Consider the following 24,214-nt stretch of genomic DNA (forward strand, 5'->3'; position numbering starts at 1 on the left):
TAGGGCCTGTGGAAGGAGCTAGAACCTGTGGAAGGAGTTCTAGAGCAGTGCAATCTCTTAGCATGAGCAGCTGTTAATCCAAAGGTCAGGGAGGAGCTCTTGTGGGTGATGCCAAGGTTGTGAATCCTAGCCTCACTGAGGGACTGGCTTATGGTAGTTTGTGCACATGGCTTGCTAGGTCTGTACATACTGGATTACAATCGTTTCTTTTTCCAGAATAAATTCTTTTTGGAATACTTAATTGATTATCTTTGGTAGTTGACAAACTCAACCACCAAATGAGTTCCTAATGTTGCTCAGAAGTCCTACTGATTGGTTTTCTTTAAAAAAACAATTTTCCACTCTCAAAGATGTCTGTTTCATACCTTCTGTCTTCTCAAACATCCAACTCCCTTCTCTTTACCCTCAGCTGATACTGCCTTTCTTTACCAAGAAAATGAAGTTATCAGACAGGAATGCTTCCTTATCTTTAAACTTTCCTGTAACTATACCTTTCTTGCAACTCCTATTATAAATGAACTTTTTTGTCTCCGAGAACTTTTAAGTAATCTAAGGCCCCTCACGTGCCCTTTGGAACCCATGTGATTTTTCTTCTCAAGGGGTTACCTCAGTTCCTTTCTTTCATATCAATCTTAGTGGCTTAAATAGAAGCTCTAGTACAGCATTGTCCAATAGAACATTTTGTGATGCTGTAAATGTTCTGTATGCACATTGTCCAATATAATCGCCACTAGCTATATGTGATTATTGAGCACTTGAAATGTTGAGAAGGCTAAAAGGCTAATTCCCATGTAACCCTGATTTTTTTTTGGGGGGGGGGGGGCGCGCTAGCAATTTGAATCCATGCCAGCAAGCCTAGTGTACATTCTTGATAACCTATAATTAAGTCACTTCCTCTTTCCCAGAAACTGGTCTTGCAGGACCTGTTAGAGGCCATAAAACTGTGGACAGTGCACTGCCCTGGAGAGGGTTATTAACGCTGGCACCATGCCAGACCATCAGATATGACCTGGAGACCCCCAACACCTGGAAGCCTTCTTGCAAATCCCATGAAAAGGAATGGAAGCATAATCCATATTTGAGGGACAAAAACCCCAGAAAGATATAAGAGAAGCTCCCTGCATGTTACTTTACTCAGATTTGGGAAGTTATTCCACTGAGTCCACTGGCATATTAAACAGTGTAAATTCCTTTTCTCTAAAAGCATTGGTTGGTTTTTCTTTGGTCTTCTGCAACAATGTGGTATGATTGAGGAAGTGAATTTTTAAATTGTATTAACAAAAAAAACAACCATTGAAACTTGTAAAAAAAATTTTTGTGAGTGTATTTGAGCCAAACTGTTGACATATGCCATATGCCAGGAAGCAGAACCTCAATGGATTGAGATAATGCTCCGAAGAATGGCGGGTTACATTTCTATTTATACATTGCAGTCAAAGGAGGGACATAGGTGGGTTACATGAAATTCATTGGTGATGGATTAAGGAGGCGGAAGAAAGCAAAGCTGTGGGAAACCCCTGGGATTGGATAAAAAGTAAAATGATGGACATATACTTAGGTGAATGCAGGAACAATTAACATGATAAAGAAGGAATTTGAGGCATCTGTCCTGGTGCCCACCACATTTGGTTGAGCCCCAGGGGTTCCAGAAAAGAGAACTTACAAGTTACCTAGACATCTCACAGATATGTTATCTTAGAGGCAAAAAGGCAAATGGGCTCAGTGAAGAAGATCTAAGTTGATCTTTGTCAGGGAAAATATCGGCCTAGGACATGACTACCCACTATAACCTGTTTTTAGTTTAAATATTTAATTTTCAAACCATCTTTTGTGGTTATATTAGGTCTCTGAGTTTGCAAGACTGCCACACAGGCCTCCCCTGAGCTTGTCAGGTTGGCATGTGGCTCCTTTTGTTCACAATTGTATTTAACGTAATTAATGTAAGTACCCTTATGTGGCTAGTGGCTACCATATTAGACATTATCTCTCCTAATGACATCTAATAAACTAAACTTTGACCTTCTATTGTCTTCAGCTCCTCACCTCCTATCCATTCCTCTTTCAATCTAGATTCAAATTAAATAAAGTGTGTGATCTGCTTTGGGTGACACCATAAAGTTCATAAGTCTAAATTCTCCCTGTTGCCAAGTCCAATTTATTAGTATAACACAATGTTCACCAATGCATCATCAAAATCTTCCTCCAAATATTCTGCTGGAACACCACATTCTTATGTTTTTTTTCCTCCTACCTTTTTTGGCTCTTCCTTTTCAGGCTCCTCCTCCTCTCTCCAACTTTTAAAGGTCTATGTTCCAAGACTCATTCCTTAGATTTCTTTTCTTCTTCCTTAAGATTTTTCCTTCATGCAGTGGGCAGAGAAATGGAGTTATAATTACAGAGCTTCCCAGTGCAATTAGAATATAATCCAAACTCCTTTCCATAACTAAAGGGCCTGAATGACCTGCCACCTGTCTAACTCTTCCACCTTCCCTTCTCCCTGTTATTCATATAATTCTGGCCTCACTTGTCTTCCCCAACACAAGCCGTTCAGGATTTTTTAAACACCTTTTCTGTTGTTGTGGGACACTATAGTTTTTCCTGATTTTGCTCTTTCCTATCCTTACATCTTGGTTTAAATGTCACATCTTCAGAGGTCTTCTCTGACTACTTTCCCCAAATTACATTCATCCTTTGTTATGCCTTCAAAGCTCACACTGCTAGTTGTACTTATTTTTTCTTTGTTGCTATTTGTATTTATTTACTTATTCATGTGTCGACTTGCTCAAGTCGGCTGCCTCCCCACTAGAATTTTAAATTTCTTGTGAACAGACAATAGATTCTGCTTTCTCCTGGTGTCGCACCAGACCCCAACACAGGCCTGACCCATAATGCACCGGGTAAAGAACCACGGATAGGACCGATAAATGAGCGGACAAAGGAGCGGGTTGGAGAGGGGGCCCCGCCTAGGAAGCACCGCCCTCGGAGCAGTGGGAGCCCCTCCCCTTCCGGCCGCGACGGGGACGCCCCGGCAGCCTCGGCGGCGGGGCCGTGGCGGGCGCCGGCTCGGCCCGCCCCTTCTGCTGTCCCGCCCCGTCCCGCCCCGCGCCTCCGCCGGCCGGGCTGCTGTCAGAGAGACGCAGTGTATGCTGAGCCGCTGTGGCCGCCTGCTGCTGCTGCACGACCTGGGTCTTCGTTTCCCGCGGGTGACCCGCCGGCCATTCTTTCTCTGCCTTCACCGCCTCATGAAGCCGCTGGTCGTGTTCGTTCTTGGCGGTCCCGGCGCCGGCAAAGGGACCCAGTGCGCCCGCATCGTGGAGGTGAGGCCCAGGCAGCTGGCGGTCTCTAGGCTTAACCAGACGCCCGGCAGAGCTTGTCCTGCCGCGCCCGGAGTTCCGCGCCCCCCGGAGCCGCGGGGCTGCGGACTACGAATCCCGGCGACCGTCGCGTCACCCGCGTGGCGGTGGTTGGGGGTCCGCCGGCGCGTGGCACGTCGGGACTGGTAGTCCACGTCCGCCCGCCCCGGGGGCGCCGGGAATGGATGGGGACTCCTTGGGGTCGCTTTGTTTCTGCACCCCTCTTTCCTTATATTTTGGGACAAAGTTCGTCTTGAGAGTAGAGGGACTCCAAGAGGGTTAGCTTTCGGAACCCTCGGCGCGCAGAGGTCAGCGTGTCACTGGGCGTAGAGTAAGTGAAGGCAGCAGGAGCCGGATTTAGGGCGTGCGCCCACAGCTGCCTGGCTGTAGAAAGAGACCGGTTTTTCTGCTCTGTCCCTCCCCGTGGGCTCTCTAAACTAAGAATCCTCAACTAATCAGCCTTTACCCTAGAAAGGATTGCAGGCGGACAAGCTGTTAGGTTAGCTGTTCTGTGAGCCGCAAGCAGCGCTCTCTGGCCCCTTCAGTTGGCAGTACCAGTCCTGACACAGCCTAAGCTGGTGTGGTTGGAAAAGCCGTGGAGCCCAGTTCTGAGACCAAGCTTCAACCTCAGGTCCTGCTGCCAACTCACGCCGAGTTCATGGCCAAGTCACTTCCTCTGAGTCTCAGTTGCCCTCTCTAGAACGTAAGAGGCTCTATACCTTGTTTTAAACTCAGTATAAAAATACCTCCCAACTCTGAAATTATGAAATTGTGTTACTTTCCGATTTTTTTTTTTCAAGTGTTGAAAAGTTTACCATTTCAATTCTGTTAACCCTTTTCAAACAGATACTTGGTTACCTCTGCACTGACACTGAGAAATGCTTATTGGAGAGTCTGGGGGTACCATTCGGGAGAGAAGGAAAACTAGATACATAGAAACAAGAGGCCGCCAGGAGTGCTGTGAAACTCGGTGACCAACAAAAGTGTTGCCACAGAATTTATAAAATTCCCTCCTCTGTTGCATGCTATCGCTTATTTTAGCTTTGGGCCTTTACTCTCCTTCTTTGTTCACACAGTTCACTCCTGTCCTATATTTTATTCTCTAAAGAACATCCAGAAAAAGTCAGATGGTGATATCTACTTCATTATATATTCTACAGCTGTATTTATCATTATTGACTATTTTTAGGAATAAAAGTGGAACTAACTCAACCCAAAAAAATACTTAAGTATTTTTTTTCATCTTTGTTGGTTCCTTTTACTTTTTAGAAGACAAGTAGTCAATTGGATGATTTCAATCTTTTATTTTATGTATGAAATGACTCATATGTAAATAACATGATAGAAGAAGGAGCAAAGACTTCAGAGTCAAACAGATGTGGGGTCAAAGCCCAACTGCCATTTACTGTTTCTTTAGTCCTAGACAAGTTGTTACTTTTAGCTTGAGTTTCTCTATAAAAAGGAAGAAATATTATCTATCTATAAATTATTAGTTTATAATTTAGTAATTGGTATTTGAATATTAAATGAAGTAAAATCTCTGGCACACATAGATGCAAATAATTTTTTTTCTTAATGTTAGACTTCCTGTATTTAATTTATGAGATTGGTTATTTTTACTTTGTAGTAGTGTTAATTTTTAAAAATTAACTTTGGACCGTTATATTTGAATGCATTTAAATATTTTGTTTCTGAATCCTAAAGTGGCTTTAACTGCCACACCCCAACTAATAATACCCATATTACTGCACTGGATTAAAAATAATCTCTGCATTCTATAACTAGTGTTTATTCTTATTTCTGGTCTGTAAAGGCTGATGACATTTTAAACCTGTTATAAGATTTCCCTGATGAGATATGTTTTATAATTATTATCCTATTCTTTAAGATTTGAGCAGTTACATGAGCTTGAGCTTTTTTAAACTGTTATCTTCCATGAAAATAGTTACTCTTGATTCTAATTGCCAAAAACATTAAGTTGATTTCTACAAATTTCAAATAGTTTATAATTTAGTAATTGCTATCCCCCAGTTGATGAAATAAACAATGGAAGTCTATGGTCATTTAAATCAGATGTTTTTTATTCTTTCCTTTATGAGTCCCTTGTATTTTGACTGAATACTTTATTACAATATATAGGCAAACAATAGCAGAATCCCAAAAGATTGTAACTTTTGGAACTGAATTTTTTCCTGTAGGGAAAAAGCATTATAAACAAGGTTAAATTTCCCAACTATCATGCCATTGCTAATTTAGCTCACAGGTTCCCTGAAATGTAGCTGAAATAGAATTGTTTCTTTGGGAAAAGTACACTGATTTCCAACTCAAGCTGCCAGAAGTACATTTTAGGACCTTGGCTACAGAACCTAAAACTATCTGGCCCTCTAATGTCACGGGCATTGCTTTTAGGAATGAGGGCTTAACTGGAGGGAAGATTGTATGTGTGTGTTTTTCTGAAGAGGAATTCTACCTCTACTGCAGGCTCTCCCAGGTCTTGAGGAAGGAAGGGCAAATTTGATACAGTATCTTCTGAAAGTGTTCTGAACTGGAAAGGAAAAGTTTGAGGGGTTTTAGTTTTGATTTTTCCCATTTATTTGTACTGGTCCTTTTCAGTTTTGCTTTATTTTCTAATTGTTTCTATTTTATGTGCCCTTTCACACTCAATTTGTTTTTGAAAATCAGCCATTTTAGAGCCAGTGTTTAGAGTAGAATTATTGTGAAATAACTTGTTACTAAAAAATCCTGGTGAGGATACTGCCTTATTTTTGCATTTTTAAAATTAAAATTTATTTATATTGTTTTAACTCAAGAAAAATAATGGTGTCATAACCTCAACTTGTCTTGAAAATAAGAACTATAGTTTTGCATGTGGTAGCAGGAAGACATAGTTAAACCAATTCTCTTTTAAAGATGGTGAACATTTTACATACATAAGCAAATTATACTCAAATTTATATCCATGCTAATCGCTTTCTATAGCACCCCAACAAAATTCTTATCTTCTGTGTTATAACTTTCAAGCTTTGCGGGTAACTCATACTTTGGTAATCCTACCTGCTGTCCTTAGACTGAGGTGATATTGACTTAAACATGTAGAAATCAGAAACTCGATTTTACTTATTTTTGAGTCTCAGGTGTTGAACATTGCATCTGGCACACAGCAGGTGCTTAATAAGTATTCTTTGAATATTTTTATTTTGATTTTTTAATGTGTTTTTAAATTGATTTCAGATAAGAAGAAAGAGGGCGAGAAACATTGCTGGGCTGCCTCCTGCACACTACCTACTGGGGATTGATCCTGAAACCCAGGCATATTCCCTGACTGGGAATCTAACTGTGGCTCATGACAACGTTCAGCTACTGAGCCATACCAGTGAGCTCTTTGAATATTTTTAAAGGATACACTTTAAACTAAAGATGTAAAACTTTTTTTAAAAATTTGATCCCCAGGGGGCGCCCAAGTTGCAGTTACTATTTAGTAGCTCTCCCAGTTTTAGGATAGAAGGTTTTGAAGAAAACCTAGCTCTGTCTTACTCAAGTTTCTTTGTGTAGTACTTCTGTTTATTCTAAGTTAATAAAAGGGATAGTTGTGAAAATCTGAGCATTTTAAAATTTCCAAGCTCCTGATTACAAATCCCTGAAGCAGATTACCACTCATAGAATGAACTAGATGGGAAGAACCAGTACACATTAAACTTGTTTAAGAAGAGGCCTTTCTCTTTTTGATGGGATAAGGAAGAGTAAGAGATAGGTTATTGTTTGTTTTAAGAAAGTTTAAATTATCTGTAATAGTGTTAGTCCACAGAATTCTTGACTCTTCTGAAGCACCACCTTTTCATTAAAGTGGTTTTAACATAGGACTGACTATATTCAGATATTACTATCCTTACTTTTGAAAGCTTCCTCATTCTTTTTGCCTTTCTATTTAAAGTTACCAAAGTTACATAGTAGTTGGGAAAGTTAATCTTCTCTAATTTGAATCACTAGAATATTCTTAGAAATAAAAATGCAGCCCTAGCTGGTTTGGTTCAGTGGACAGAACGTTGGCCTATGGATTGAAGGGTCCCAGGTTCGATTCCAGGCAGGGATACATGCCGGGGTTTCAGGCTTGATCCCCAGTAGGGGGCTGCAGGTGGCAGTCAATCAATGATTCTCTCTCATCATTGATGTTTCTATCTCTCACTTCCTCTCCCTTCCTCTCTGAAATCAATAAAAAAAAATATTTTTTAAAAATGCGAATACAGTGAAACCTCTTTTAAAAAAAAATATTTCTATTGATTTCAGAAAAGAAGGGGGAGGGAAAGAGAGATAGAAACATCAATGATGAGAATCACTGATCAGCTGCCTCCTGCATGCCCCCTACTAGGGATCAAGCCCGAAACCCAGGCATGTGCCCAGACAGGGAATCGAACTTTGACCTCCTGGCTCATAGGTCAATGCTCAACCACTGAGCCACACCAACCAGGGCTGTGGTTTCATTTCTGATAAAAGTGTAAGATAGGATAAAGCTATAAAAGTGCTACTGGGGAAAAAAAAAGAAGTTCAATTGACCCAGAAATAATTCCTGAAGCAAACTGTGCTGAATCTGAGTTCAGGAATATAAATTTCTAGCGTTTCTCAATTTAGAGTGGAAATGGACACACACTTAATATAATTTCATGAGAAAAGATATGAAAGATCTTTGCAAATATTAAAATTAAACATTAAATTGTTTTAAAACTTGTTATCTTTTAGTTTTGCCTACCTAACTAGATTTCAATGTCTTAAGACTGGGAACCCTGTCTTTTCTGTCCTTTACTCCTTCTACTGGTGTTTGAAATGCCTGTTAATCCTTCAGATCTTAATTTAATACAGAGACTCCCCAAGGCTAAAGATTTCCTTAGCATTTCAGGAAATTTTTTCACAGCCATGCTAGTCCAAAAGAAATACTGGATCTATGTATCCATGCATATAAGTACAACAAATGGACATAAAACTCTGGGGAGGGAGGGGATGTGTGGGAGGGAGGGAGGGGGGGAAATCAATAAAATATGTAAAAATAAATAAATAAATGTTTTAAAAAAATACTGGATCTAATAATTCTACTTATTAAGTAATTAGATCCAAACAATACTTAATAAATATTTTCTAACAATTGAGTAGCTGCTTGAAGAAATAATACATATTATTTAAAAGAAAAAGTGGCAGTTTTCTTTCCACTTACTAATGGGATGTAAATGCCTGTTGGGCACTGTAGTTTCTATTCCTTGGAATCAGATTGGACACTTCCATCCTCATTTTCTTTCCGTGTGGTGCTAGTTTTTAACATAGCAATTGTCCACCAAAAAATCAGCATCACAGAGATGTGTCTTCAAAAAGAACGTGCTATGATCTAACATTGAAATTGATCTACACTGTGCTTTATTTATTCTCATGTTTTGCAAATTTAGTGTAGCCCAAATGTACAGTGTTTATAAAGTCTGTAGGAGTGTACAGTAATGTCCTAGGCCCGTGGTCGACAAACTGTGGCTCGTTAGCCACATGAGGCTCTTTGGCCCCTTGAGTGTGGCTCTTCCACAAAATACCAGGGCCTGGGCGAGTCTATTTTGAAGAAGAAGTTTAAGTTTAAAAAATTTGGCTCTCAAAAGAAATTTTAATTGTTGTACTGTTGATATTTGGCTCTGTTGATTAATGAGTTTGCCGACCACTGTCCTAGGCCTTCACACTCACCGACTCACCAGAGCAAGTTCCAGTGTTTTAATGATTGTCTCTCTGAATTGAAATGAAGAGCTTTTCAGAGACGTTACTCTAGTAGTAGGACTTTTAGACCAAGTTAAAAAGGGTGGAGACAGGGGAGAACTGTCTTATTCTTTGTGTTATGTTGGCCTGATCACACTAGCTTTTGTTAACCTTAAAAGCTAATACTTTTAGCCCAGTAGCCATATAAAAATGTATTTGCTCTATCATTTCAGTTACTTTAACCCAACAAATCAAGAGCATTTTTACAGATTGAACATGTGATAAGAGCATTTAGAACCTAATAGAGAACAGGTGTAACTGGCTATATTTATTGTTTGCTGACAGTGTTGTGTTGCCCGGTTAATGAAACTAACAAAACATCACGTCGGTAAAGGAAAAAACATCTGCTCTTAACTACCATTCTCAGAAACTTTCCCTTTGAGGAACAGAGTTCCAGGAAACATACATTCCATGCATGATTCCCATCATTCTTTTCCAGAAGATCCATAAGTGGGTTCAATTCATCATTAGGCTACATTGTGTTCTCTATCAACAAGCAACTAAATATGCCTGACTTGAGACACAGAAAAGACTGCTTTCCCGCCCTGTTTGGAATTTCCATGATATTAGTCATCAATGTTTGCCATTAGAAAGTATTGTGTTTAACTTGACCTATAGGACTTACCTTTATGATTTAGGTTTATGTAGATAATAACATGAATTTTTATTTTCTTGGTGTCTACTAGGAGTAAAGAGACAGCACAGATGATGTTTTGATTATGTAATTAGGTTTTATTTATTTATTTATTTTATTATTATTTTTTTTAATATTTTATTGATTTTGTACAGAGAGGAAGGGAGAGAGATAGAGAGTTAGAAACATTGATGAGAGAGAGTCATCTATCAGCTGCCTCTTGCATCCCCCGCACTGGGGATGTGCCCGAAACCAAGGTACATGCCCTTGACCGGAATCGAACCTGGGACCTTTCAGTCCCCAAGCCGATGCTCTATCCATTGAGCCAAACCGGTTTCGGCTGTAATTAGGTTTTAAATGGTTTCAAATATATTTTATTGATCTTGTACAGAGAGGAAGGGAGAGAGATAGAGAGTTAGAAACATCGATGAGAGAGTCACCGATCAGCTGCCTCTTGCACACCCCCTACTGGGGATATGCCCACAACCAAGGTACATGCCCTTGACTGGAATCGAACCTGGGACCTTTCAGTCCCCAAGCCGACGCTCTATCCAAAATGGTGGAAAATCTTAATTAATGATTATTGGGCAAGACAAGTGGAAAGTGGAAATGGTGTTAGAAGTGGAGAATGGCAAAAATAAAGCAAATGAAGCAAGGATGGTTGTAATCTGGCTGAATGGTGGGTCAAATATTGCATGGCTCTTTGTGTATGGATAAGTTCCTGATCACATCTCCATCCTAGGATACAACAAAATGACCAAGTCCATCAACTTTGAGTCTCCTTTTTAATTTCTACCAATGGATTTCTTTTTAGTTTCTGTATTCAAAGGTAATAGTAGCTTGAGGGCAAAAGACTGTCTCTATATCTGTCACCTAGGAATTACCTCAGGGACCTACTGTGGAGTAGTAGGGTCACTGAGAGTCAGGAGACCTAGTTTCAAGTGCCAGTTTTCTCTGCTCTAACTGGCAAGTCAGCTTATTTTAGTTTCCCCCTTTGTAAAATGAGGGGTGTGGAAGTAGGTGTGAAGTCTTGTCAGCCCTAAAACAGATCTGTATCCTAGATGTCAGGGTTATATACCATACAATCCAATGTAGTCTCACTTGAGGCAAATTATCCAATCATTATGAATATGTATCTTCTTTGCCATTCTATGTTGTATGAATGAGAGCAACAGGAATATACACTTAATAAAAGAGAAAGATGCAAATTGACTGTACCTCCACAACGCCGTCAGACAATCAGGAGTGAGTATGCAAATTAACCCTACAAATATGGTGGGTTAATTTGCATATGAAGGCTTGGAGCAAAAACTGAAGGCTCTACCTGAGCAAATGCTGAAGATTGAAGGCTCCGCTGTGGCCTGAGTGCCAGAGAAAAACCGGTGCCAGCAGTCAGGGGAAGGAAGGACTTTTGCACAAATCTTCATGCAACGGGCCTCTAGTTGAATTTATAAATTTCTACTGTATTTCATGTTTTCATAGAACTTCAGAATGGTAACAAAGAATGTGTAAAGGTGGGATAAGAAGTAAGCTTTTCGAAATAGAACAATTGTGTATGTATGTGTTTTTTTCATAAAAAAGATTTAAGAAATTTGATATTAGGGCCAACTTTCTTACAATATGGCATAGTATTAAAAAGAATGTAGACTTTGAAGTCATACGTTTGTTTGAATTTTAGTCCATCTGTGACTATACTGTTTAACTTCTGATTCTGTATCTTCATTTGTAGTGATGATAATAATGCTAATTTCACTGGGTTGTTAAAGATGAAATGAAATCATGCTTCTACAGTTTTTAGCACAGTATGTGGCACTCAGTAAGTGTCTTCAGGGTAACATTTATTTATTTGTTTATTTTTAGAAAAGATCTATAGGAAAGAATTCGAAGAGTAATTTGGAAAAGTAGCTTTGGAGAACATTATATTCCCATTGTTTACTACAGCATAAGAACATGATTATTCACACTAAACAGTTTACAGATTTTTAAAAATCTGGTATGGCATTTTCTATCATATTGAGTGTGAAAGATTTTTCTATTTAGAGAAAATGCTTGTAGTTAACTTAAAATTTAAGAATTCTAGAAAGGACAAGTGGATTTAAGGAGAAGTTTATAGTATAAATGCTAATTATATTTAAAATGGGTTAGTAGATGCCAAATGACTTAATGATCAGTATTATAGCTAATACTGTATCTTAATTATTCTGTTATTAAAAATGTGTATACTTTTAAAAAATATATATTTTATTGATTTTTTTACAGAGAGGAAGTGAGAGGAATAGAGAGTTAGAAACATCGATGAGAGAGAAATATCGATCAGCTGCCTCTTGCACACCCCCTACTGGGGATGTGCCCGTAACCAAGGTACATGCCCTTCACCGGAATTGAACCTGGGACCTTTCAGTCTGCAGGCCGACACTCTATCCACTGAGCCAAACCAGTTTCGGCTGTTGTTATTTTTAATAGCCATTTTAGTGGATGTGAAGTGGTATTTATGGTTTTGGTTTCCATTTCCCTGATGACTAGTGATGTTGAATAACTTTCCTGTACTTACTGATCATTTGTATATCTTCTTTGGAAAAATATTTAATTGGACCCTTTGTCCTTGCACCTCCCTCACTCTGAATATTGTATTTTAAAAATTGTCTTTGCCCATTTTTTAATTGAGTTGTTTATATTTTTATTATTGTTGAAAAATTGTTTATATAATTTAGATAGAAGTCCCTTATTCAGATATGATTTACAAATATTTTCTCCCATCTTTTAATTTCCATCTTTTAGTGTCCTTGGGAGCACAGAAGTTTTAAATTTTGATTTTAATGAGGCCTTATCACTTGTGTATTAATTAGGACATAGTATACTTTTTTTTTTAAATGAAAAAATAGAACTTTTATTAATTTCTTCAATATTCCATTTGCACACGGGAGCAGCCGAGCCCCTCCCGCCAGAACCGTTACTCCTGGCAGTGACTCCCAGGGACCAGCCACTGTCTCCTTCCGCTGGGGGCTGGCGGGCCCAGCTCCTGGGGGTGTGGCCATGGGCACGGGGCCTTGCAAGGACATAGTGTACTTTTATTTTATTTTTTGTAATATATTTTATTGATTTTTTTACAGAGAGGAAGGGAGAGAGATAGAGAGCTAGAAACGTCGATGAGAGAAACATCAACCAGCTGCCTCTTGCACACCCCCCACCAGGGATGTGCCCGCAACCAATGTACATGCCCTTGACCGGAATCGAACCTGGGACCCTTCAGTCCGCAGACTGACACTCTACCACTGAGCCAAACCGGCTTCAGCGACATAGTATACTTTTAGCCTGAGCCAAATCAATGCCAAAGGAATCCCCAGTTTGGGGTGTGGTGAAAAAGCTCAAATCAGTGCAGACAGTTCAGTTGTGATACAGCACAAATGTGAGAACAGCAAGGCTGTGAAACAGCTCATAGTATTACAGCATAATTATGAAGTAGAACAGCTGATGGACCAGTATTGCTGTGAGACAGCCCTGGAACAGTCCCCTCTCTAGCTAGATTGCTCTGTTCTGCTCTGGCAGACACTGTTGGGGAAACACAATCTTCTGCCTTTGGCGGAAAGGAAAAGTAGCTTTCCCAACCAGAGGGGAGCTGCTTTGGTATGTCCTCATGTAAATGAGGACTCAAATCCTCCTAGTTTGATTGGTTGGTGAAGATGCACAGATGGCAGAAAGAGTGCCTGAAGGCAGTTCAGTTGAAGGAGCACGGAGGGACGTGAGTGGCTTAGTACAGGCTCCTCCCTGAAGTACGGTTTGTTTTGAAATGGCTGCAAGGCTCTGGTTTTGGTTTTTGTTTTTTTTAAACCCAGTTAGCTGCCAGGAGCCTTTCATAGTAAGTATCTTCATTCTCAGGGTCCACATTTTCTATTGCCTATGATGCAGAGATCAAGACTGATAAGTGAGTCCAAAACTACAAAAGAGGTTTGTGAGTCCAACTAAGAGTTGGGAGTGAAAGAGAGGGGATAGTGGTAGATGGAAAGGAAGAATGTAAAAGGTTCTTATTACTTCCTTGACTGATTCCAGAGCAGATCTGATTTAAGTTAAATCAGACTAGTGGAGTGGGAGAAGTTGCCTGTTTTACAGAATGGTAACCAGCAGTCTTACTGTTGTATAGTTATGGCAGGAAAATTTTTTTTTCCATACAATTTTCCCATAAGCTTAGCACTTTTTAAGGCATTCCACTTACATGAAAGATAGGCTCTCCAGGCCTGGAGCGGCCGGGCCCAGAGCAGCCGGGTCGGGTGCGGCCAGGCCCGGAGCAGCGACTGCCAGGCTGGGAGCGGCCAGGCCCGGAGTTGCCGGGTCGGGTATGGCCAGGCCTGGAGCAGCAGCTGCCAGGCTGGGAGCGGTCAGGCCTGGAGTGGCCGGGCCCAGAGCAGCCAGGCCCAGAGCAGCCTGGTCGGATGCGGCCAGGCCTGGAGCAGCAGCAGCCAAGCCCGGAGCAACCAGGTCGGGAGTGGCAGTGGCCAGACCCGGAGCAGCTGGTTGTGGAACGAACCAGAGCAACAGAGGCCAGGCCTGGAGCAGCCAGGCCCAGAACAGCTCGCTCCTCGCCTGCCCCCGGCCCCAAGGCTGCCTCTCAGACATGGCTGGAAACTTTTGCGGGAACTTGAGGGTCTGCTGAATCAAGTGATGAAGGCTTAGATCTGGATATGTTGAGTTAGTATAGCGCTGGGGTGTTGATCTGTGAGTGCCTTGTGCAGGGCCTGGATGAGGTTGGTTGACCTATTTGGAAGTGTCTTTTGTGTGAAGTGTATCTTTGGGCATGTGGAGGTATTATTGATATGAGAAAATGCTAAGTAAGCATTACTTAGCATTTACTATCTGAAAAGGGATTTACTATTGGGGAAAGGGAGGGAGGAAGAGACTGAACATAAACTGTGCACCTATGGAAGGCAGCTATGCTAACCACTATACCACCAACGCCCCAAACTGTGCACCTATGGATGAGGACAATGGGGGAGGGGAAGGGGGCGAACCTGGTGGAGGGGGAAAGAAATGAGGAACCTTTGTAATAATATGAACAATAAAGATTGATTAAAAAAAAAAAAGGAATAGGACCAAATAACAATTGACAATACCATGAACTGCATACTTGTATTTTATAAATAAATAGATTCATTTTTCTTGGCTATTAGTAATCCATAAAAACAGCATGAGAAAGCACTGGAGGAGAGTGTGTGGGTGAAAAAGTGTGAAAAAATAATGAAATAGTAACTAACCTATGTTTCTCTGAAATAACTTTGTATTTAAAACTTATAAGCTTAAATGTGCAGTTTTTTCATGTTAGAACTTTAGAGCTAGAGGGAATTTAAAGGAATTTAATCCAATTGCAATCATTTCAGATACCAATGTTGTTTAATAAAAGTATGATGAGAACCACAAAAAAAGAAAAAAAGAAAAAGAAAAAAAAGAAAGATAGGCTCTCATCAAGAACCAGGAGTCCCTTATTGTATTGTGTTCTACATTATATATGATACAATTATCTATGGTCAACATTAAATCCCAGGTTGTGCTAAGATTTGTTGCCATCAAAAATGTATCTTCTTACATGCATATAAGTACAACCAATGGACACAAAACTCTGGGGAGGGAGGGTATGTATGGGAGGGGCAATGTTAAAATATGTACATAGATAATAATTTAATAAAAAAAAGGGTGAAAAAGATAAAGGTGTTGGCTATATCGCTTCAGAGAGTTATCTTTGATTACTTGGTATTTATGTTGAATAGAATTAGGAAAGGAACAAAATACTCATATGTCCCATTTTTAATTTTAAAAAACTTTATTAAGTTTTATATGAATTTAATAAAAACTAAAAATTAAAAAAAATGTATCTTCTTAGAGATTGAGCAAAATGCATACATAAATGTTCTCAGTCCCTTCCTCCCAGGCATGATGTACCAATCTCCTTTACTCAATAGCCAGGTCTTTTAATATCTGTAAAAACAGTTGCAAAGTTGAAGTGTGCACTCTCCTTTCTAGCTTCTGGGTAGACTTCATTTACTAAGCCAGTCAGTTCTTTCAAGAGTGCATCCATCTAGCTATAGTTCTGTAGCTCGCTGGATAGCATGTTGCCGCTGGAGACGTCCTCCATATGGTGGTGGCACCAGGTGTTGGTGGTGAAGACACACAGCAACGGGCAAGTCTTCTCCCCATCCGTTGGCTTCTCCAGCTCCTTACTAATGTTCCCCTGGGTGACACGTGTGACTTCTAATATGTACTACCTTTTAAAGCCAAATAATGATTTTCTCACACTTCTGTTAGCACAGGTTGATAGACTAAAAATGAAGACATTCCTTGTTGTCTAAGCAAGAGTAATTTTCTCTAAAATATCGATTGAAAAAGGTTGCTTGACACAATAAAGTTCTGAAAGTGCTCCAAAGGTTTATTCTGGAGACTAGAAGTAGTGTGGATGTATTGACTTTGCCATGGAAGTGTCATTTCCAAAACATCTTATAATTTTGAACTCTACTGTCTAGAGTAGGGCTTCATTGAAATACGTTTCCTTTTAAATCTTTGCTGCTGTGCTTTTTAGATCCTCTCAACAGTGTGTCTCTAAATTTCCATCTGTTTCTAGACTATAAAACTGGACTGTTTTCTCTCTCCTTTAACTCTTGACTTTATGCCCATCAATATGTTTTTGTGTTGCTATGTTATACTTTTGTTTCTCCTTTGTTTAAAGAACGGATCACTTTTCAGAAAAAATTTTTATCCAAACATTTAAATTGATTTTTGCTGCTATTCTCTGCAATTATTTTGTTTTAGATTTTAAATAAGTCTTTGATTGTACAGGTACTGTTTCTCTCTCGCGCTCTCTCTCTCTCTCTCTCTCTCTCTCTTGAAATTAGATGATGCTTTTTAAAAAATCCTCATTCGAGAATATGTTTTTATTGATTAAAGAAATTTTTTTAGAGAGAGAGGAAAGCAGAGAGAGGGGAAGAGAAACATTGATTGGTTGCCTCACGTATGCACCCCGACCAGGGATCGAACCTGCAACCTTTTGGTGCATGGGACAATGCTCCAACCACCTGAGCCACCTGACCAAGGACAATGATGCTTATTTTATAGGGATTTTTATCCTTAATGTGAGGCTACTTTGAATTTCATTCTACTCTTCTCTTCAGATTTGATATTAATTTAAGTCTTTATTGCTATTTAGAATAAGATTTTTTTTTTTTTTAATTAGGTATAGTTGACTTGAATAGGATCTTTTAAAAGTATATTTTCTAATTACAGGCAGTCCTTGGGTTACGGTTATGTCGGACTTGACATTTGTTGTTTCATGGTTACATCGCCATCTCCCACTTACAGTATTTATTAAAAAGTTCCGTCATTTTGATGTATGTACATATATGCTTTATGTTTTTTATTATTTATTTACCACAACTAATGGTCAAGAATTGTTATCTTTAAAATTATTTTTTTATTTTTTATTTTTTTATTTTATTATTTTTATTTTTTACCATTTCACTTCATTACTGCTGTTTATGTGCTCCATGTGAGTGACATAGGTGCTTATGTAGATGGGTTCCGACTTACAGCGAAAATTGCGTTACGTTGCACCATAGGAACGGATCTCTGACATAATCTGAGGACCTGCTGTAGTCATTCTTAATTGGGAAAGCTATTGATCTGTTTGTTTATAAGAAGATAGAAAGCAAGGTGAATTCTTGTTGGTTCTCATAAGGTTTTTAATGTACTCACATACATTTGTGATGCCAATTTTTGGAGCCTCTGTGTTGGAGACTATTTGCATAGTGAATTAGGTTTTTTAAAAAATATATATATATATTTTATTGATTTCTTACAAAGAGGAAAAGAGAGGGATTGAGAGTTAGAAACATCGATGAGAGAAACATCAATCAGCTGCCTCCTGCACACCCCCCACTGGGGATGTGCCCGCAACCAAGGCACATGCCCTTGACCAGAATCGAACCTGGGACCTTTCAGTTCGCAGGCCGACGCTCTATCCTCTGAGCCAAACTGGTTTCGGCGTGAATTAGATTTTTAATAGCATACTCTTACTTATTCTATGGTTATTCTTTGACATTAGTCTTTTCTTGTATATATTTCACTTGCTATTGAGCCAGTTAAGTGGTTCTGTTCCTTTATTGATATGTAATTTGTAGTTTAGCCACTGTTTATTTTGGACTTTGCTCTAGGACTAACCCGTATGAGTTTGTCTGACTCCTCCCTGACCTATCTGAGTACCTTCACATTAGGTTTTGAATCTATTAGCACAGTATAGAGGGGGATCCCTTTTCCAAGTTTAACACAGATAGAAGACAATCCTGTTCCTGAGTAGGGGCAACAGGGGATTTAGAAAATGAAAGAAAGAGACAGATACAGTAGGGAAAGCTGGGATTGGGTGGGACCACTGTTCTTTGATGGAGAGATAGGGACCCAGAGCCCATGCAGTGTGTTTATTTTATACCCCCAAATACCAGGAGTTTTACTAAAAGTCAAGACAAAGGAGATTATTTGCATTCTTATGTGGGCCCAAGAATTCATTCCTGGTGCTTGACTGGATTTACAAATAAAACACACTTCCCAGCACCTGGGCTGAAGGTTGAGTTGACAACACCCTTGCCTTTTGGCAAAATATGTCTCTAGGATGAGGCTCTGCCACCATCACTGGATTCAGCTGACAATAATTAAGGAATGCCCAATGTGCCTACCCAGGTGCTCTCCACAGCACAGTGCACATTTTTGGGAATATGTTCTTCAGAAGATGCTTCTAGTTCTAATAGATAATGATGATATTTACTATATAGTGTGGATATTATTTATGGTAGTATAGATATTTTTATTTTACAAGTAAGAAATTGAGATCTAAGAAAGGTTAAATAAATAAAATGTAGTTATAAAACTTTACCTCTTAACTTCTAGTTCAGTGTTATAAGTATACTAGAGGTCCGATGCATAGATTCATGCACCTGTGATCCACGCACCGGATAGGATGTGGCCAAACTGGCTCTCCAACATCTTCTGAGGGGTCCTGGATTACAAGAGGGTGCAGGCCAGGCTGAGGGACCCCTCTAGACCTAATATATAAAAAGCCATGGGCTGTCACAACCAAAACAACTGGAAGGACGACAGAATAGCAGGCTGCAAGGGGCAGCCAGGCAGACAAGGGGGACAGTTGGGGGCGGCCAGGCCAGCGGGGGGGGAGGAAGGGGCAGTAAGGGGCGACAGGGCCAGGGGGGGCGCAGCTAGGGGTGACTAGGCCAGCAGATGGAGGCAGTTGGAGGCGACCAGACTCGAGGGGGAGGGGATTTGGGACAACCAGGCTGGCAGGGGAGGGGCTGTTGGTGGTGACCCAGTTGGCAGGGGGGGCAGTTAGGGACAATCAGGCCGGCAGGCAGAGACAGTTAGGGGTGATTAGGCTGGCAGGGGGCAGGAAGGCAGGCAGGCAGGTGAGCAGTTAGGAGCCAGTGGTCCTGGATTGTGAGAGGGATGTCCCGAATTGGAGAGAGTGCAGGCTGGGCTGATGCCCCCCACCCCAAAATTTCTTGCACTGGGCCTCTATCAGACATATAAAATCTTTTCCCGCCCTCTCCTCTTCCCTCTTCCCTCAGACATTCATCAGTCTATTCCATGTTTCCATGCCTGTGGTTTCTGCTCTTGCATTGGGCGTCTGCCCCCTGGTGGTCAGTGCACATCATAGCTACTGGTTGGCCAGTCAGATGGTCACTTAGCTTTTATATATATAGAAGATGACTTTATGCAAGGTTATGTTCTTGTGATCCTTGCTGAATTCTGTGTATTTCTCTAAAAGCATTTCTGCATTAGTTTGGTAATCTTATAGATGCTCAAATGTCATGTTTACACATATTATTAAATTCAGATTTTGGTGTCCTTTGCACATTTTTCTCAAGTGCTGTAAATCCAAATAAATTTAGTTCTAAATCCAAATAAATTTAGTTCTCAAAGAGAACCTGAGCTATTAAAATATTATGGTTATTTTGTGATGAGGGTCTTTACAAATTACATTCTCAAGTAGTTATTTCTCTTAGGGTGATTTCTTTTGGTATTCCCTGAGTAAATGATATTCTCATTTTAATGTTATTTACCTTTTTAAAATAAGAATAAATGTATAGTAGGGCCTACTTAGTGTTTAAAAAAAACCTCTCTTTCTTTTCTTTCTTTTAAATTTAATTTTATTAATTTTTTACTGAGAGGAAGGGAGAGGGATAGAAAGTTAGAAACATCCATGAGAGAGAAACATCGACCAGCTGCCTCCTGCACACCTTCTACTGGGTATATGCCTGCAACCAAGGTACATGCCCTTGACTGGAATTGAACCTGGGACCTCTCAGTGTGCAGGCCGACACTCTATCCACTGAGCCAAACCAGTCAGGGCAAAAACCTTTTTTTCATAAAGTGAAAGCTCAGAGACTAGGGCTATAGCTGAGTGGTTTGATATATGTTCTTCCAGTGTTCTCACAGTAACTAAATTAACTGAATTCCAGGCTCTTACACTACCTATAATATTTGGGTTGTAGTGATAATGAGTGTTTAGCTTGTAGGCTCTGTAGTGACTTTAAGTAATAATTGGTCATTTAATTACCGTATTTTCCGGCGTATAAGACGACTTTTGAAACGAAAAAAGTCAACCGAAAATCGGGGTCGTCTTATACGCCGAGTATATCCCGAAAAATGTCTCGATATGCTGCTAAACGAATTTTCCAAATCGATCCCGCACCAATCACTGCAAGGCTGCTTGGACCGCCTCTCTAACTCAGCCAATCCAAGCAGGCTTTTTATGCATGCAAATTATACATGTTCTGTACCAAAAGCTACACTGTGTTCTAGTAAAAAGCCTGCTCAGATTGGCCAGAGTCAGAGAGGCAATCTATTAAAAAAATAACTGGTGTTGCCTCGGAAGTAGGGGGTAGTCTTATACAGCGAATATAGGCCTAAACCTATGTTTTAACTGTAAAATTAGGGGGTCATCTCATACGCCCAAAAATACGGTAACAAGATCAGATTAGTATTTCCTAAGATCAATGAGACCTCTGTGCCTTTCCGTTAATGTTAGAAGTTTTCAAATTATTGCCTCTACGTTCATGAAATCCCTGGGGGCTTCTGGGACTGGTCTTTATCTTTGGCTATTTTCTATCCCCTTCTGCTATAAGGAATGTAGTTTGATTCGGAAGGGCTGAGATAAATTAAAAGAAATAAAATACTGAAAATGACCAACTGGAATGAAATTGGGAATGTGACCTTTTCAATTCATGGTTGCTTTGGGGGCCTTTTGGTATATAAATCAAATACCAAAAATCCTCAATTATCTGAGAAGCCTTCTGCAAAATGTTAAGAGAGCTATCCAGGTCTACACAAATGAGGAAAGAGCCTGTTTGGTGGCTTCTAACTCATCCTTGCTTTAAGTTTTATATATTGCTCTATCTTCTTGCCACTGCCTCTGCAGAATCAACTTCTTCCCCAGAAAGACAGTGCTGGTCAACACTGAATTCCTTAGCAAAAGTTATGCATATGTGAAGAATTGCCTCTATTAATTAAAATAGGGTTCAAGTCACTTTATATATGCAGTTCTAAACATCCTTTGAGAATATAACTTTTTTACCTTCCCTGAATCAACACATTGCTTAGCATCTTGTAGATAATAAATATTGATGGGTTTAAAATAAGTTCCAAGTATTGCCTGAATTAAGGTTTTCTTATATGAAAAGCAAAACTTTGAGAAAAGTGAAATAGTACTGTAATCATCTGAATTACAAGTTGTATTGATTTATATCCTTCCTCTTTTCTCCTTTATAGGATGTAAGTTTTTAAGATATCACTCTTTAATTAGAGAAAGAAGTATGCTTCATGTTAATTTGGAGTCTGTCTATTAAAACTTTTTGCTTAAGAAAAAAAAAATCTGTGTTTAAAACTTCCATAGTTTATATTAACATGTAAATTTGCAATTAAATAAGCATGGTCAAATGTAGTGCACACATTTGAAAAAACAATGAGGGCAGACTAAAAATCTACTAGCAATTTAAGTCAAATATTACACTTAAGCTTTTTAAACCATGGATAGCCTTTTTTTGTTGTAAGTAATGTTAGCCTTTCTTTAATAGTGATCATATGAAAAACCTTTTTCTAAAAACCTTTTTTAAGTATTATTTGTGTACACTTGCAGTCAAAGAAAAGTTCCCTAAGACTGGCAGATACTGTTCCTGGAAAGTCCTTACCAGACATTTGACTTAGTGTAATTGGAAAAAGTTCTATTGGAAATGCCTTAATATAGAATGTTTGTTTTGTCTTATTGAGAACATGGTAGTTTTTTTCTTTTTCCAAATGTTAGTGTGTGATTCATAAAAGTCGAGTTGTTTTTTAATGTCTTAAAGAAGAAAATGAAAGTAAAACATAAAGATAGTTACTCTAAATGAATTGTTTATACATTCGTCACTAGAAAACTATTTTTAGTTGAATAGTAGTTTCTGTCACGGTATAACCTGCTGTGATTTTGAATATTGCTCTTAAGACTGTATTTAGTGACCACTAGGTTTTAATTGCTCAGAAATTTCAGAGAATGTAAGGAAGTTTTGGTTAAGCCTAGGAAATACCCATTCTTGCTTTCCTTAAAATTGGCATCAGTGATTACTTAATGAAAGTAGAATACTTTGAAAACACGTTCTTTAAAGTAGAGCTATTACTAAAATACTATAATAACTAGTATGTAAGTAATAGCTGCTTTTTTTGTTGTAGAAACTCTGTGGTAAGAGGAAAATTGCAAAATCCTTAAGAAAAATATAGTATAAAAAAATCACCAGCCAATGGAAGATTTTTAAACAATGGAATGTGGCTGAGAAATAAAAAGACATGTGTAGGTTTGACATAGTTATATTTATTTAAATTCCTTGTTTCCTAGGACTTTGCAGATTTGGTTGTTTTCTCTCTTTTGACAAACTAATTATTTTTTAAAATATCATTTGTATACCTCTAAAGTTTGCAACTAGCTTCTCTTTTTATAATGGTATGCCAAACTAATTTTAATGCAACAGAAAGCTTATAGATTTGAGTTCTGCAATGTCAGGAAACAAACATATGTGTACTAATTTCTAAATTACTAGCTGGACTTCTAAATGTTCGTGTTTTTCATATAGCAAAGGCAATCCATAAAAAGCAATTGTATTGTTGATGTTTCACTGAACATTTGCATTGTTTAGTACTGTTTGTCTCTGCATTATTCAATATTATTATATGCTGTAATCTCTAGACCAGCTGAGAGCTACCAGCAAGCATAGACTTCTAAGAAGGAGGCAAAGTAAGCAATTGGCAATGAAGCTGCTATAAAATTTTGTTGACAGTATATGCAAAATACCTTTTGAAAATTGTACATAATAAATGGGAAAGTAGGTCACACTTCACTTTTTATAAAGTCCTTTCTACACTTATCTTTCAAAAGTTTACTTATACTTGGTGAACAAAGTAGGCATTTAAAATGGTGTGGTGTGGAAATAATTTTAAAATAACAGTTTAAATAATTAAACACTTTCATATTTCATTTTTTGTAAATGTTAGGAATTTTTTAAAAGCCTATTACAACTAAATATACTTCTGGTCATTTATAATGGAAGGAGCTATATGACTAAGAGTCATGAATGATAGATACCATGGTTTTTTATTCTGACCAAACTTTATGCCAAATTTTAGTCAGCAAATAAACTATTTAGAATTTGCTGACTACCTAACTGTTAACTTATTTTAATAAGCAAGGACAAGTTTAGCCAACAATTTTTGAACATAGAAAAGAGGTAAAGAACATGGCTCTGCAATCCAAAAAAAGAGGAAAAGCCTAGGTAATTGAAAGAGTTTGTTTTTTTGTAAATTTGCAATTGAAATACTAATTTGAAAGGAGGCTGGGAGTATGGGCTGCCTCAAATATTAACTTTGAAATTAAAGATGAGATTTAAGCCCCGCCGAGGTGGCTCAGTGGTTGAGCATTGACCTATGGGAATCAATTCACAGTTTGGTCCCTGGTGCAGGACATGCAAGAGGCAGGTGATCAGTGTTGTCTGTCATCATTGATGTTTCTATCTCTTTCCCCCCCTCTTCCTCCCTCTCTAAAAATCAATAAAAATATATTTTAAAAAGAATTACGATTTAAGTTATTAATTATTTATTGTTCATTTACTATGGATAAGATAAAACCCAGGGAGTCTTAAGGGAGTCTTAAGAATTTCGGATGATATGATTGTTGTGCTGAACATTGAATGTAGTTCTGAGTGTTGTCATATTTGGGAGTAAGAATATTTTAAAAATAGATTTTACAGTTCTTTTGATTTAATCAAAGGGAATATGCAAGTTCAGTAGAGAAAGCTCTTCAGTATTATTTCTTAGATCTATATTGTTTTCTCATTCTGACCTTGGGGAAATGGCAGAACAACACCATAGCACTGTATATGACTTA

General features: G+C 38.8%; 1 protein-coding gene across 2 annotated transcripts in view; it reads left to right on the forward strand.

The window, feature by feature from the left end:
• Positions 1 to 3,043: 3,043 nt before the first annotated feature.
• Positions 3,044 to 24,214, forward strand: part of CMPK1 (cytidine/uridine monophosphate kinase 1) — a 37,740-nt gene continuing 16,569 nt past the window's right edge. The window contains exon 1 of one of the 2 annotated variants that reach the window (XM_045584576.1): positions 3,044 to 3,317. In XM_045584576.1, the coding sequence (XP_045440532.1) occupies positions 3,144 to 3,317 (174 nt within the window). In that variant the 5' untranslated portion in view covers positions 3,044 to 3,143. The remainder of the gene's footprint in view (positions 3,318 to 24,214) is intronic. The other variant, XM_036444976.2, reaches the window with a different exon arrangement.

This window comes from Pipistrellus kuhlii, unplaced genomic scaffold (genome assembly GCF_014108245.1).
Source record: "Pipistrellus kuhlii isolate mPipKuh1 unplaced genomic scaffold, mPipKuh1.p scaffold_m20_p_2, whole genome shotgun sequence".
NCBI lineage: Eukaryota > Metazoa > Chordata > Mammalia > Chiroptera > Vespertilionidae > Pipistrellus > Pipistrellus kuhlii.